This window comes from Microcebus murinus, chromosome 3 (genome assembly GCF_040939455.1).
Source record: "Microcebus murinus isolate Inina chromosome 3, M.murinus_Inina_mat1.0, whole genome shotgun sequence".
NCBI lineage: Eukaryota > Metazoa > Chordata > Mammalia > Primates > Cheirogaleidae > Microcebus > Microcebus murinus.
The window spans coordinates 22409256-22424344 of NC_134106.1; the positions used below are offsets into that span (position 1 = coordinate 22409256).

General features: G+C 33.9%; 1 protein-coding gene across 2 annotated transcripts in view; it reads left to right on the plus strand.

The window, feature by feature from the left end:
• Positions 1-15089, plus strand: part of BABAM2 (BRISC and BRCA1 A complex member 2) — a 398861-nt gene that overhangs the window by 32846 nt on the left and 350926 nt on the right. For both annotated transcript variants that reach the window (XM_012788308.2, XM_076000639.1), the window contains exon 3: positions 8621-8697. In XM_012788308.2, the coding sequence (XP_012643762.1) occupies positions 8621-8697 (77 nt within the window). The remainder of the gene's footprint in view (positions 1-8620; positions 8698-15089) is intronic.

Here is a 15089-nt window from a genome sequence, read left to right on the forward strand (position 1 = left end):
AAAAAATGCTTATGTTTTAAAGGTTGTGGATTATCTTCTTATAGCTTTGTTAGTCCAGATCAAATCTTGGCTGTCACTAAAATCCTATAAAGTACAGTAAAATTGACAGCTTTTCCTTTTTATAGTGAAACCTTAATAATTTTTTTTTCTTGTTTTTTTTGTTTTTGAGACAGAGTCTCACTCTGTTGCCCAGGCTAGAGTGCTGTAGTGTCAGCCTAGCTCACAGCAACCTCAAACTCCTGGGCTCAAGTGATCCTCCTGCCTCAGCCTCCCGAGTAGCTGGGACTGCAGGCATGTGCCACCATGCCCGGCTAATATTTTTCTATATATTTTTTAGTTGTCCAGCTAGTTTCTTTCTATTTTTAGTAGAGAGGGGATCTGGGTCTTGCTCAGGCTGGTCTCAAACTCCTGAGCTCAAGTAATACTCCCGTCTTGGCCTTCCAGAGTGCTAGGATTACAGGCATGAGCCACCATGCCTGGCTGAAACCTTAGTAATTTGAGTCAGATCTTAGTAACTAGGAACAAGTAATAATTTAAAGAGGTATCAAGTCTAAATTTTGGAGTTTATTTATTTAAACAATTTCTAAATCAATCAATGGTGTCAACATGGTAGAGTCTATATAATTAAGGTGTAAGAGCTTTGTCCCTTCTTTGCATCATTGATTTATATGTAAATAGTTCTTATACTTATTACTGATAAATAATTATCTGTTCTTTAAAGCAAACATAGTAGAACCTCTTTTTGGCAATTTTTTTCAGCTTATTACTTTTAATTATTATAAGTACTTTAATAAAATATCATTTGTTGAAAAAATTTATAATTCATATTTTTCACTAATTTTGATGGTTTCCTCTTTAATTATTGAGAGATGATTTAGTATAGTGATTAAGAAAATGGGCCCTGGAGCCAGACATCCTGGGTTTAGATCCCAGCTCTGTCACTTACTAGCAAGTTACTTATCACCTGTGTGCCTCAGTTCCCTCATCTGTAAAATGGAGATAATAATTGAACTTACCTTGGAACTTTGCTGTGAGTTTAAATTGTCTAATATAATTAAAGGACTTGGAATAGTGCCTGCCACATAGTAAATGTTAACCATTGTTATTATTTATTGTGAAAATAGAATAATTTTAGGTAATGACTTAAAGTTTAAATTCTGGGTTGTAGGTACATCTCTTTAAACGGAAGACCTTCACAAATAATCACACTTTTACCTTTCTTAGAGGTAAGGATTAGAGCATTATCCCAATTCCAGTTAAATCAGCCTTTTTAAAAAATCATTTCAGAAGTTTTATTAAAAGCATTTGCAAAATCAAAACACACATGATAAAAACTCAAAATCAATACACATTCAAAAGTATGCATCTCAACATAATAAAGGTCATATATAAAGGACCTGGAATACCATTATATTCAACATTGAAACACTTGAAGTTTTTTCTCTAGTATTAGGAGAAAGACAAGGAAGCCCAATTGATCACTTCTAATCAGTATAATACTGGAAGACTCAGCCAGAGAAATTAGGCAAGGAAAAACAAAGACATTCAAATCAGAAATGGAGAAGTAAAATTCTTTCTTACACATGAGGTGATCTTATATATAAAAACTCCAAAGACTATAGCAAAAAAACCCCCCAAAAAAACAACAAAAAACAAAGTTAGAACCAATAAACCCATCCAGTAAAGTTGCAGATCAGAAAATCAACATGTAAAAATCATTTGCATTTCTATACAATAACAATAAACTATCTGAGAAAAAAGTTAAAGCATTAATCTCATTTACAAAAGTACCAAAAAGTTTATAGTTCTTATCACTCAACTTGACAAAGGAGGTGAAAAATCTCTTTAGTAAAATCCATAACTTTTTTAAAAAAATTCAGAATATTATGGGGGTACAAACATTTGGTTACATGAATTGCTTTTGTACAGTTTGAGTCAAAGTTGTAAGTGTGTCCATCACCCAGATAGTGTGCATTGTACTTGTTAGGTGTGAATTTACCCATCCTCTTTCCCCCCCCACCTGCTTGATTTCCATTGAATTTTACTACTATATGTGCACATGAGTGTTGATCAATTAGTTCCTATTTAATAGTGAGTACATGTGGTGTTTGTTTTTCCATTTTTGCAATACCAGAAGAGACCAGAAGAATGGTCTCCATTTCCATCCAGATTGTTACAAAAAGTATTAGTGCACCATTTTTTTCTGACTGAATAGTACTCCATGGTGTATATATGTCATATTTTCTTAATCTACTCATGTATTGATGAGCCCTTGGGTTGATTCCACATCCTTGTGATTGTACATTGTGCTGAAGTAAACATTTGAGTGAAAGTGTCTCTTTGATAAAATGACTTTTTTTTTCTTTTGGATAAATGCCCAATAACGGGATAGCTAGATCAAATGGTAGGTCTGCTTTTAGTTCTTTGAGGTATCTCCATACTACTTTCCATAGAGGTTGTACTAGTTTGCAGTCCCAACAGTGTGTGTTCTTTTCTCTCTAGATCCATGCCAGCATCTGTTGTTTTGGGATCTTTGATAAAAGCCATTCTCACTGGAATTATATATCTCATTGTGGTTTTGATTTGCATTTCTCTGATGATTAGAGATGTTGAGCATTTTTTCATATGTTTATTGTCCATTTGTCTATCTTCTTTTGAAAAGCTTCTGTTCATGTTTTTTGCTCAGTTTTTCATGGGACTGTTTGATTTTTTTTCTTGCTGATTTGCTTGAGTTCTTTGTAGATTCTTGTTTTTAGCCCTTTTTTTGGATGTATAGTATGCAAATATTTTCTCCCATTCTGTGAGTTATCTACTTGCTCTATTGATTGAAGTTTCCTTGGCTATGCAGAAGCTTTTTGATTTGATCAGGTCCCATTTATTTATTTTTATTGTTGCTATAGTTGCCTTTAAATTGGCAGTTTCTTTTTCATAAGAAGAACATAAGACTAGGAGTCAAGGTTTATGCATTCATACAGCAAGCCTGATTATCCCCATACATAGTTGTTGGAATGTTCATCTTCTAAACATCAATTCTAGATACTGGAGATTTAAAGATGCATAGGCCAAGGGGATGTGGCTGAGTGCCTTGGAAGTGGTTTCTAATCCCAGTGGTCTCACTGAATGCCCATGAGACCCCTTCGGCTTCAATGTCATCATCTGTTAAATAACATCTTTTGAGAGTAGTTTATGATTATTACTGTATGCTATAATTTATCAGTGCTGGGTGCTTAGCACTATGCTAGTTACTATAGTAGAACAATTTTTTGGAAGTATAAAAACAGTTCCTGATATCAGAATCTTGATGCGGTTGGGAAAACAAACCACAATTAGAAAATAGATAAAGAATAATGCTAGGAGTCATGTGATTAAATGTAAAATAAGAGACTATAGGGATGAGAGTGTGTGCAGGTTATTATGCTTAACATTTTATTGTATCAATGTTTACTTCAATTTCTGTAATAAACTACTAAACTACCTCCTTTGATGCTATCAAGGATTCCCACTTGATAATTTTCATTTGCATAATCTGTAGAGTGTGAGTTGAACTCCCTTTGTTCTGCCACATGTTAAATTTTACAACAGTGTATTACTAGTATATTGAGGTAATTTGAAATTGGTAAAAGATACATTTTTACAGCGTAGTTTTTCATTCAAAAACCCTTTTTATACTCTAGTGCCAAGATATGTTTTTTGCTCTTGTCACTGCTGTCTTCCCAGCACTTAGCACAGTGCTGGACATGTACTGAGCACTGATGAAATAGAGTTGAGGAGCAAATTTGAGATTAAACTGTAACTGTCAGCAATTTTTAAATCACTTAAAAATAAGTTTTGATTAATATTTATTTAGTTTGGAATATTGGCTTTTTAAATCTAACTATGTGTGAAGACAAGTTGCCATTATACAAATATAATTTTAATGAAGACAGTAGCTTTTTCTTTAGTTATTTTTATACTTGTATAAGGAAATAGCTTTCTAAATGAATGAATTTTCCTGCTGTATTATTGTCTGCTACTGAATTCTGACTGCAACTTCTAGAGACCTTAAAGACAGAACTGTCCAGCCAAGGCTTTCCAAAAATTCTGAACCAAAGAAACTGTGAAAGATAATAATGTTAGAAATGTGAAGTTTTGTGATAATACAATATAAAGAAAGACCTTCATATACTTTACTTGAAAACTGTTCATGAGTGTATAATCCTGCATTCTTTACTTCTGAAAAGTAGTGAAGTATTTTAGAAGAAAAAGATAAATCAGGCCATCATAACCACCTTTCCTTAATCAAATATAAAAGGATGTATTTAGCCTTAAAATATTTTTATAATTGTAAATAGTTCATTTTCATTATTAAAAAACAATGCAGAAAGGTAATCAGAAGAAAGGTGTAAAAAATCACCCTAAATCTTGCTTTTGGTGACTGTCCTTCTGAAATCTGTTTATGTGCATAGGCAATTTCATACCCTGATCCCTTCTTCTCCACAAGTGAAATCATACTATGTACATGTATTTCAATCTTTTAAAACTCATGCTCTTTTTTAATTAACAGAAAAACCAATGCCTTCCTTGGGTGGAATTTAAATTTTCATAGTAAATTAAATAACGTGACCAAAATCATTTTTAGAGGTAATTTAAGAAGAGGAAACATTTTAGTTAATTTTAAGAGAAGCTTTAGGTACATGACATTGGCCTATTTACCATAAACCTATTTATTCTAGGTAATAGGGAAGATAGAACATAACAGATATTTTGAGTAATTTGCTCAACATTTCATTAGAGGATAAACTGAGTTCTACTTAGGACAAAGAGAAAGAGATCTACTGATAGTCGCTTTCCTCTCTTGCTTTGACCAGTTCAGCTCTTAGCCTCCAATTTGTATATTCTTCTCAGTAAAACAGAAGTCCTACAGCTCACTGGAGATTATCCATTTTGACTTGAGTGTGCTTTTGGGAAGTATTACTCCCCTCTACCACCATGCCCACTTTAAGAAAGTAATCTGTCCAACATTATATAGTACTCTCTCCAAGGTGAGTTTTGGTAAATTTTTCTTTTATGTTTTCTGTGAACTTTTAGTGGCTCTTATGGATTGGCTAGCCAACTGATGAACTGACTCTGTTTCCATAGAAGATTTGGCTATCTATATGACATTTCACAGTCTTGATTTCCCTTCTCCCTAAGCTTGCTCCTTTCCTAGTCATCCCTGTTCAATAAATCCATTTGTCTCCATCTACTCTGCTACTACCTTAGTCCAAGGAGCCATCACCTTTCTTGCCTGAAATGGTCTCCTATCTGGTCCATTTTACTTCTTACAATCTCTTTTTCTATATAGTAGAGAAAGTGGTATTTAAAAACATAGAATCAGATAGTATTACTCTTCTGCTCAAAACCCTCCTTTCCGTTGGGCATAAAAGCTGAATTAATTGCCACTGCCTACAAATTCCCATGTGATCTGTCCCTTGCTTATCCCTTGTCCTAATCTTTTGCTCTTCTCTCCCTCATTCATTCTGCTCCAGCTGCACTGCCCAGATATATCAAGATTTCTTTTCCAGATATATCAAGCTTGTTCCTGCTTTCATGAGTCTTTACACCAGCTGTTTCCTCTGCCTGGAATGCTCTTTCCAGAACTTTGCATGGTTGGCCCCTTTGTGTTATTCAGTTTTCAGATTTCATTTCCTCCAGAGGTCTTTCCTGATGTTGCAGTGTAAAGTAGCTCCTGTTTTATTGCAGCACTCTGTTTTATTTTCTTCATAGCATTTAGCAATCTTAAACCATCTTGTATATTTGTTGCTCATTTATCATTTCTTCTTCCCTCTCTAGAATTTAAGTACCATGAGACTGTAGCTCTTGTTTGTCTTCTCCATCCTACATTCTGGACACCTAGAACAATGCTCAGTAAATCTTAGCTAAATGCAAAGAAATCAGTGAATGAATCACTCAGATGCAGGTATATACTTTTTAACACCCAGAGGTTGCTAGAAGTAGCTGCTGATGTGGTAAGGGAGCAAGATGAAGTGGCAGGGCACAAAAACACTTTCCCAGTCTTGGATAAAGCATAAAGTAAATAGCTGGCTGCTGTGGCACATGCTTGTAGGCCCAGTTACTCGGGATGCTGGACATGAGGATTGCTTGAGGCAGCGCACTTGGAATAGCCACTGTATTCCAGCCTGTGCAACATAGCAAGATACTATCTCTAAAAAATTTTTTTTTTAGCATATTGACTACCACGCTAGAAAAAAAAATTTTTTCCTTGGGGCCATGGTGTTTTATTATGAAAATAGAATGAAAACTTTGAAAGCAAAATGATTTTTTTCTAATTTAATGAAAAATTTGTTATTTTTTATTATTTTGTGTGCATGAGTTATATGCAATTAAATTGTGAATATTGTAACAATAAGAACATCAACAAGTAAGATTTTCACAAACCGACTGCAGGGTTTTGCCCAGGTGCCACCCATTACGTAACATGTATACTACAGCATGGCAGTGTGAGTTGCTTCCATACCACGTGGCTCCTAAGGTAAAGAGACATGTGAGTTATAATGCTTCACAAAGCCCCAGGTTCAAAACTAGCTTACCTTGAATACAACTCAAATGGCAGTTAATGTATTAAAAGATAAATAATATAAAATATAGCCCAACAGTGAATGTAAACATTCAGAAACAAAACAATTGCACATTGAAGAAGAAGTGAGTTATCAAATAAACTAGAATATGATTGCTCCTGACGATTTCCTGTACTAACTTCAGTCTTTAAGCTAGGTAGATAAATAATTTGATCTCCAATACCCCAAAAGATACTTGATTATGAATGCTATTTTTCATCATTTTAAAGCATTGCAGATTGAATTTAATGGAAGAGAAAAAATTCTTAGTGTCACTTATAGGATCATTACTGTCATTAGATTAAACTTTATTATTTGTAATGGCAGAATTTATGTGTTTTCCGTAAGTCTTTTTATTTTTTAATTTTCATTTATTTATTTATTTACTTTGAGACAGAGTTTTCCTCTGTCAGCCAGGCTGGAGTGCAATGGTATGATCACAGCTTACTGCAGCCTGCAACTCCTGGGCTCACTGCAACTCCTGGGCTCAAGCGATCTTCCTTACTCAGCCTCCTAGAACTACAGGCATGTCTGGCTAATTTTTAAATTTTTTATAGAGATCGATTTTGCTGTGTTGCCTAGCCTGGTCTTGAACTCCTGGCCTCAAGCTATCCTCCTGCCTTGGCCTCCCAAAGTGCTGGGATTGTATGCATGGGCTACTACACCTAATCTTTAAAAATAACTACTGTGCTGTGGGCTAGAAAAGATTATACTGTAAGGGAAATATTTTAGTATCTTTTTAAAAATGTGCCAAACGCATTTTTCATATTGAAAGGAAAAGGTGAAATGTATTCTTAAAACTTATACAAAAATAAAATTATTATTCAATTGGTAGTGCAACTTTGTTGTTTAGTCTAGTTTATAAGCTGGTATTTTTATTGGCCCCTAAAGATAAAGAGGAATAATCAACCTAGTGGTTTATGTTAAATACATCTCAGTTAAAGTTTCTGTCTGGTTCTTTTTCATATTCATAAAGTTTTGGGATAAAGTAATAGTAAATCTAATATGATGTCTGAGTTAGTTTATTTAAAACCAACATTTCTCAAATTTATTTTCATATGACTGTTGCCCTTAAGAGTGGCCATCTAGGGAAGTTATACATTTATTTCAACTATGCTTCCATCATTAAACTACTTTTGTAGGTTCTTTTTCAGAATTGCTTCAGAGCCAGTTTTGGAATCATGAAAGAACATTAGCCTCCTTACTCTACTTTATAAATTAAAAATCTCACTTTAAAAAATCTAAATGAAGACATGTTATTTTCTTAGTTGACTTCATATTAGTATTTTATTAACTTATAAAGCCAATACTGCTGTTATGTAGTCAAAGTTGTGACTTGTAAGATCATAATTTATCTCATACAATAAATCTGTGTAAAGAGCAAAGAATGTTGCATAACTTTGTAAAGTAATAGATTTAACAAAACCAAACAGTTGAGGCATGACTTAACAAAGACACCCCCCACCACTTTTAAATTTGCATTGTATCTCTGAAATTGAATGCAATGCATTGTGCTCTTCTGCAGATGAAAGTTATGGTATGCCAGTTCTAGAGGAAGCACTCTACCTTTGTGGAAGGAAAGAAAACCATCTGATATTAGAAAAAGGCCAAAAGTGGGCTCTTTTTTGTAAATAACAGAGTGAAAGCTAAGAGTCCATATTTAAAATATAATCATAAAACTACTCTTTTACAGTTCTTTGCACAAGACTAGAGACCTATTTTGGATGATATACCTACTTTTAAAAGTCACGATACACTTCTTTGAGAGAAGTAGTTGAAGCACTGTTGGTGTTTGTTGTAGGTTGGTATATAAGTTTTATTGTGAGATAAATGAATTATTTGTTTTAGGGAAAGTCTTACTGTTTGGGCCTCCATGGCCGTTGAAGATTTTTATTTTGTTCTATAAGAAAGTGTTTTATCTATAAGGATCACTTTTTATTTACTTTATTAAATATTATAAATTTGTGGATTTTTTAAAGTTTGTTTTAAAAAAATCTTTTCTTTCTTCTTCTGGTTTTTTAAAGCTGCACATCATTGACTCCTGGACCCAATTGTGACCGATTTAAACTGCACATACCATATGCTGGAGAGACATTAAAATGTAAGTAAATGATGATAATTTTACTCAAAATATAAATTATAGTGTTAATTATTAGACTTTATACTTTAGTTTTTATTTCTGGCTCTTAGTTGTTATCTCCTAAGATATTGATCACTAACATTTACTACTTTTCTTATCTGTCATTCAATCCTAGTTCTATTAAAAGTAAGGCAATTGGCAGGGAATAAGTGGTGGTCAAATAGGCATGCATACAACTTCTTCATCTTTAGTCATATACAGTAATTCTTGTATATGTTTTCGTTAGAGGCAGTTCTTATTTGATACTCTAATAAAGAGAATTCACTGCTTGAGAAACAATTTTTACATAGGAATGACTATGTCTACTACTACTGCTATGTAAGCCCCTTCTGGAACCACTGTTGCTGAGAACCATTGTCACTGGTGTATTTCCGATTGCCACCTCAGTGTAAGAGTCCTACCTCAAAGACTCTTGGCATGGAGTGTCAACATGTTATTTCTTTTATAGCAAGGGGCAGAAATGCAAATGTCCTACAAGAGCCAGACTGGTAACATAAATGAGAGAAGCATGCTACTCGTGACAAATTGGGATACCCCATTTGAGTATCTGCCTCTACTGATTTATGGAGAGAAGGTGGAAGTCTGAATTTTTATATGAATCCTGTCAGTTTTAGATGTTGGCTGCTTTTTCAAAAGTAAAAACATGGTGTTGGCAACCATTATACAGTCTAAACCACATGTGTTTGTGGGCTGGCTGGAACTGCTGTATCACAGGTTTGTGACTTCAGATGGAGACCAATGTAAGGCCTACCATTGACCTTAGTCCACCATCTACAGCAGCTGTCTAAGCTGCATCAGCCTTTCTCTGCCACAATCACCAGTACTGAAGCTCTAGCTTAAGTGTGCAAATAACAATAGCTTTGATTGGTTAGTATTTGTAATCTCACCAGGAATGTTCTCTCTTGAACCTGTACTTGTGGGGAACAGGGTATTAAAGTCTCTGTTTTTAAAAAGAGGAATAAAGAACATGGGTAGTAAAGATATAACAGGTGAGTAAATAGTGCCTTTTGGACTATGGACTGTGTGTCTTCACCATTACATGCTAGGAGGGGCCACATCGCAGGACAATATTCTGAGTTCTCAGTACTATATTCTATAGAATCACTTTATGTTAATTTATCAAATACAACATTAAATGAGAAATTTAGGGCATGGTGACTTGTCAACTTTGCATTATTAGACCATTTTCTGGAAACTATTAAAATATAAAAGAATTACACCTGTCTGAGGTAGTAGAACAGATTAGATTGCTACCTTTTTTTTTAAAAAAATTATTAACTAAATTTAAAAGAAGTGATCAAAGTAGATCATTCACGTGGTTAAAAATGTAATCAGTACTGAAATTTTTTAATATATGAAAACAGTAGTCTTCTGTCCCATTTCTCCCCCTTTCTAGTCCTGTTTCCTCAGGGAATCACTTACAAATTTTAATTGTTTCAGTTTAGTTCTTCTGGGGATGATCTCTATATAATAATAATAAAATACTTTTGTCTGTTTCTTGACTTATCGATTTTAGACATTGTTATCTTTGACTTCCAACTCTGATACATGAGACATTAGGCTATTTTCACTGTACCCCTTTTCTCTCTCTCTTATTCCTCTTTAATGATATCACCATTATTGGTTCTTATGTTGGTTACCATGTAGCTTAAAAAATTTACTTTTTCTTTTTTAAGGATCACTTTAAGCATTGTGTTATACAGTTAAATGAAAAGCTCCTAAAAATTCTTAGTAATAGCAAGAATTAGCACTCTTATTACTTAAGGATGCTCTCTATACAGTTATAATGAACACTTAGTATGGTATGCTTTTATTTAGTTCCCCATTAACCATAGATAGTATCTTTTGGCTCTGTACTTTATAAGGTGAAGATATTAGCCCTTGCCCTTCCTTCCATTGCTCTTCCTTCATCTCCCAAATTTTGTCTTCTGTTATTTTCCTTTTGCATTTTTAATATTAAAATCTTGAAATCTATCTGTTCTAAATCTATATTTGTCTTCTGTGCTTTGTCTATAAATTGCTTGAATGATTGATCTGTGGGCTACATAATTATCACATACATAATTATCACAGTGGGATTTACCTTTGCTATTCTCTTGGATTTGATCTTGTTTTATAGAATCAGTGTGTTATAGATTATATGTTTTGTATAATTATTCCTTGATAAACACGCTATCCCTACTTATCTTGCTGGAACCTGGTCTCAAATAACTAGCATAGATTCCATTCTTCTCTCCACCCTTCTGCCTTTCCTGTATCCTTCCTGATATTTTTCTTTATTGTCATGGTCACAATTTGGTATCTGAATTTTCCTTGCTCCCTCTTCCAACTTAGTTGATAAAGCAGCAGCAGAGTTTAAGAGGATTGACTTCATTTTTGAAAGAAAATTTTACTGTGGGCAAAATGCCATCAAACAGCATCTCATACTATAGAGAAATCTTTCCTGCAGCAATCAATGCAGCAAACTTTCTTGTGGTCTTATTTTAAGAAATTGCCACAGCCACCCCAGCCTTCAACAACCACCACCCTGATCAGTCAGCAGCCATCAACATCAAGTGAAGACCCTCCACCAGCGAATAGATTACAACTTGCTAAAGGCTCAGATGATTGTTAGCATTTTTTAGCAATAAGGTATTTTTAATTAAGGTATATACATTGATATTTTTAGACATAATGCTATTGTACACTGAATAGATTATAGTATAGTATAAACATAACTTTTATATGTATTGGGAAAGCAGAAACTCATGTGACTTGCTTTATTGTGATATTCACTTTATCACGGTGATCTGGAACTAATCCTGCAATATCTCTGACATGTACCTGTACTTTAAATCATAGCTAGGTTCTTATAATACTTATTACAATGTAAATGCTATGTAAATAGTTGTTATTAATGTATTGTATTGCTTAGGGAATAATGATAAGAAAAAAGTCTAAAAAAAAAAAAGAAAAAAGTCTGTGCATATTCAGCACAGATGCAATTTTTTTGAATATTTTCTGTCAGTGATTCGTTAAATCTCAGATGCTAAACCAGTGAGTATGGAGAGCTAATTGTAGCCATTCTTTTTTTTTTTTTCTTAAATTTCAGAATATTATGGGGGAACAAACATTTTGGCTATCAAATAACCCCATTAAAAAGTGGGCAAAGGACATGAACAGAAACTTTGCAAAAGATGACAAAATAATGACCAGCCATTCTTTTTTAAATTTTTTATTTATTACTTTTTTTTCCAATTGTAGCCATTCTAACTAGAATGATACCTCATTGTGGTTTTGATTTCCCTGATGATTAGTGATGTTGAACATTTTTTCATATACCTGTAGGCCATTTATACATCTTCTTTTGAGAGGAAGATAGGTCTGTTTAGGTCTTTTGTCCATTTTTAAATCAAATCATTATTTTTTTCTATTGATTTGAGTTCTTTTTTTTTTCTTTTTTTGAGACAGAGTCTCACTTTGTTGCCCAGGCTAGAGTGAGTGCCGTGGCGTCAGCCTGGCTCACAGCAACCTCAATCTCCTGGGCTCAGCGATCCTACTGCCTCAGCCTCCCGAGTAGCTGGGACTACAGGCATGCGCCACCATGCCCGGCTAATTTTTTGTATATATATTTTTAGTTGGTCAATTAATTTATTTCTATTTTTGGTAGAGACGGGGTCTCGCTCAGGCTAGTTTCGAACTCCTGACCTTGAGCAATCCGCCCGCCTCGGCCTCCCAAAGTGCTAGGATTACAGGCGTGAGCCACCACGCCCGGCCGATTTGAGTTCTTTATATATTCTGGATATTAACCTCTTGGCAGATATGTAGTTTGCAAATATTTTCTCCTACTCTGTAGGTTGTATCTTCACTGTTGATTGTTCCCTTTGCTATTCAGAAGCTTTTTAGTTTGATGTAATCTCATTTGCCTCTTTTTGCTTTTGTTGCCTATGCTTTTGAGAGCTTATCCAAAAAATTCTTGCTCAGACCAATGTCATGAATTGTTTTCCCTATGTTTTCTTTAAGTAGTTTCATAGTTTCTGGACTTACATTTAAGTCTTCAATCCATTTTGACTTGATTTTCATATATGTTGAAAGCTAGGGGTCTAGTGTTATTCCTCTGCATGTGAATATCCAATTTTCCAAGCACCATTTATTTATTTTTTGTTTTTATTTTTTTAAATTTATTATTTTTTATTATTATTTCAATAGATTTAGGGGGTACAAGTATTTTTTGTTACATATATGAATTGGATAGTGGTGAAGTCAGGGCTTTTACTGTACTTTTATCAGAATAGTGTATATTGTACCCAACAGGTAATTTTTAATTCCTCACCCCCCTTCTACCCTCCTCTTTCCTTAGTTTCCCATGTCCATTATTCCACTTTATGTCCATATATATCCATCATTTAGCTCCCACTTGTGAGAACATATGGTACTTATTTTTCCATTCCTAAATTCCTGAGATACTATAGTTAGGATAATGGTCTCCAGTTCTATCCAGGTTGCTACAAAATTCATTATTCATACCTTTTTATGGCTGAGTAGTATTCCATGTTGTGTGTGTGTATGTGTGTATGTTTGTGTGTATATAGATATATTTATACACATGTATATATATAAATATTTTCTTTATCTACTCATTGGTTGATGGACATTTAGGTTGATTCCATATCTTTGCAGTTGTGAATTGTGTTGTAATAAACATTCAGGTGATTGTTTCTTTTTGATTTAATGACTTCTTTTCCTTTGGATAGGTACCTAGTAGTGGGATTGCCAAATTGAATGGTAGGTCTAATTTTAGTTCATTGAAGAATCTCTCTACTGTTTTTCATAGAGGTTGTACCAATTTACATTCCCATCAACAGTGTATAAGTGTTCTGTTTTCACTACATATGTGCAACATCTGTTGGTTTTTGACTTATTAATAATGGCCATTCTGACAGGGTTAGGTGATTTCTCATTGTGGTTTTAATTTGCATTTCCCTGATAACTAGTGATGTTGAACATTTTTTTGATATGTTTCTTGGCCATTTGTATGTCTTTTGAAAAACATCTGTTCATGTCTTTTGCCCACTTATTGATGAGGTTATTAGGTTTTTTTCTTGCTGATTTGTTTGAGTTCTTTGTAGATTCTGGATATTACTCCATTATCAGATGCATAATTTGCGAATATTTCCTCCCATTCTGTAAGTTGTCTGTTTACTCTGGTGATTATTTCCTTTGCTGTGCAAAAACTTTTAAGTTAATAATTAAGGACTTAATAACTAATAAACAAAAATAATTTTTTTGTTGTTGCTGTTTTTGCTTTGGGGGCCTTAGTCATAAATTCTTTGCCTAGGCCAGGTCCAGAAGATGTTTTTCCAGTGTTTTCTTCTCAAATTTGTATGGCTTGGGGTCTTACATTTAAGTCTTTAATCCATCTTGAGTTAATTTTTATGTATGGTGAGAGATAGGGATCCAATTTCATTATTCTGCATGTGGCTATCCAGTTTTCCCAGCACTATTTATTGAATAGTGTGTCCTTTCCCCAATTGTATATATTAAGTTTGTCAAAAATCAGTTGGTCATAGCTATATTGTTTTATTTCTGAGTTCTCTTTTCTGTTTCACTGATCTATGTGTTTACCTTTATACTAGTACCATGCTATTTTGGTTACTTTGGCCTTGTAGTTTAATTTGATGTCTAGCAATGTATTGATGCCTCCAGATTTGTTCTTTTTGCTTAGGATGGTTTGGCTATTTCGGTTCTTTTTTGCTTTGATACGAAATTAAGGATTGCTTTTTCTAGTTCTGTTAAAAATGACATTGGTATTTTGATGGGAATTGTATTGAATATGTAAACTACTTTGGGTAGTATGTACATTTTAACAATATTGATTCTTCCAATCCATGCGCATTATTTTCCATTTGTGTCATCTATGATTTCTAGCATCAGTGTTTTGTATTTCTCTTTATAGAGATCTTTTACCTCCTAGGTTAAGTGTATTCATAGGTATTTTATTTTCCTTGCAGCTATTGTTAATGGTATTAAGTTCTTGATTTGACTGAGTTTGACTGTTATTAATGTATAGAAATGCTATTGATTTGGAGGAGTCCTTAGGGCTTTCAAGATATAAGATCATATCATTGGCAGTCAGGGGGATAGTTTGACCTCCTCTTTTCTAATTTGGATGCTCTTTATTTTTCTTGTCTGATTGCTCTGACTAAGACTTCCAATAGTATGTTGAATAGAAATGGTGACAGTGGGCATCCTTGTCTTGTTCCAGTTCTTAGGAGGAATGCTTTCAGCTTTTCCCCATTTAGTATGATGTTAACCATGAGTTTGTCATACATGGCTTTTATTATTTTGAGGTATGCTCCTTCTGTGCCTGATTT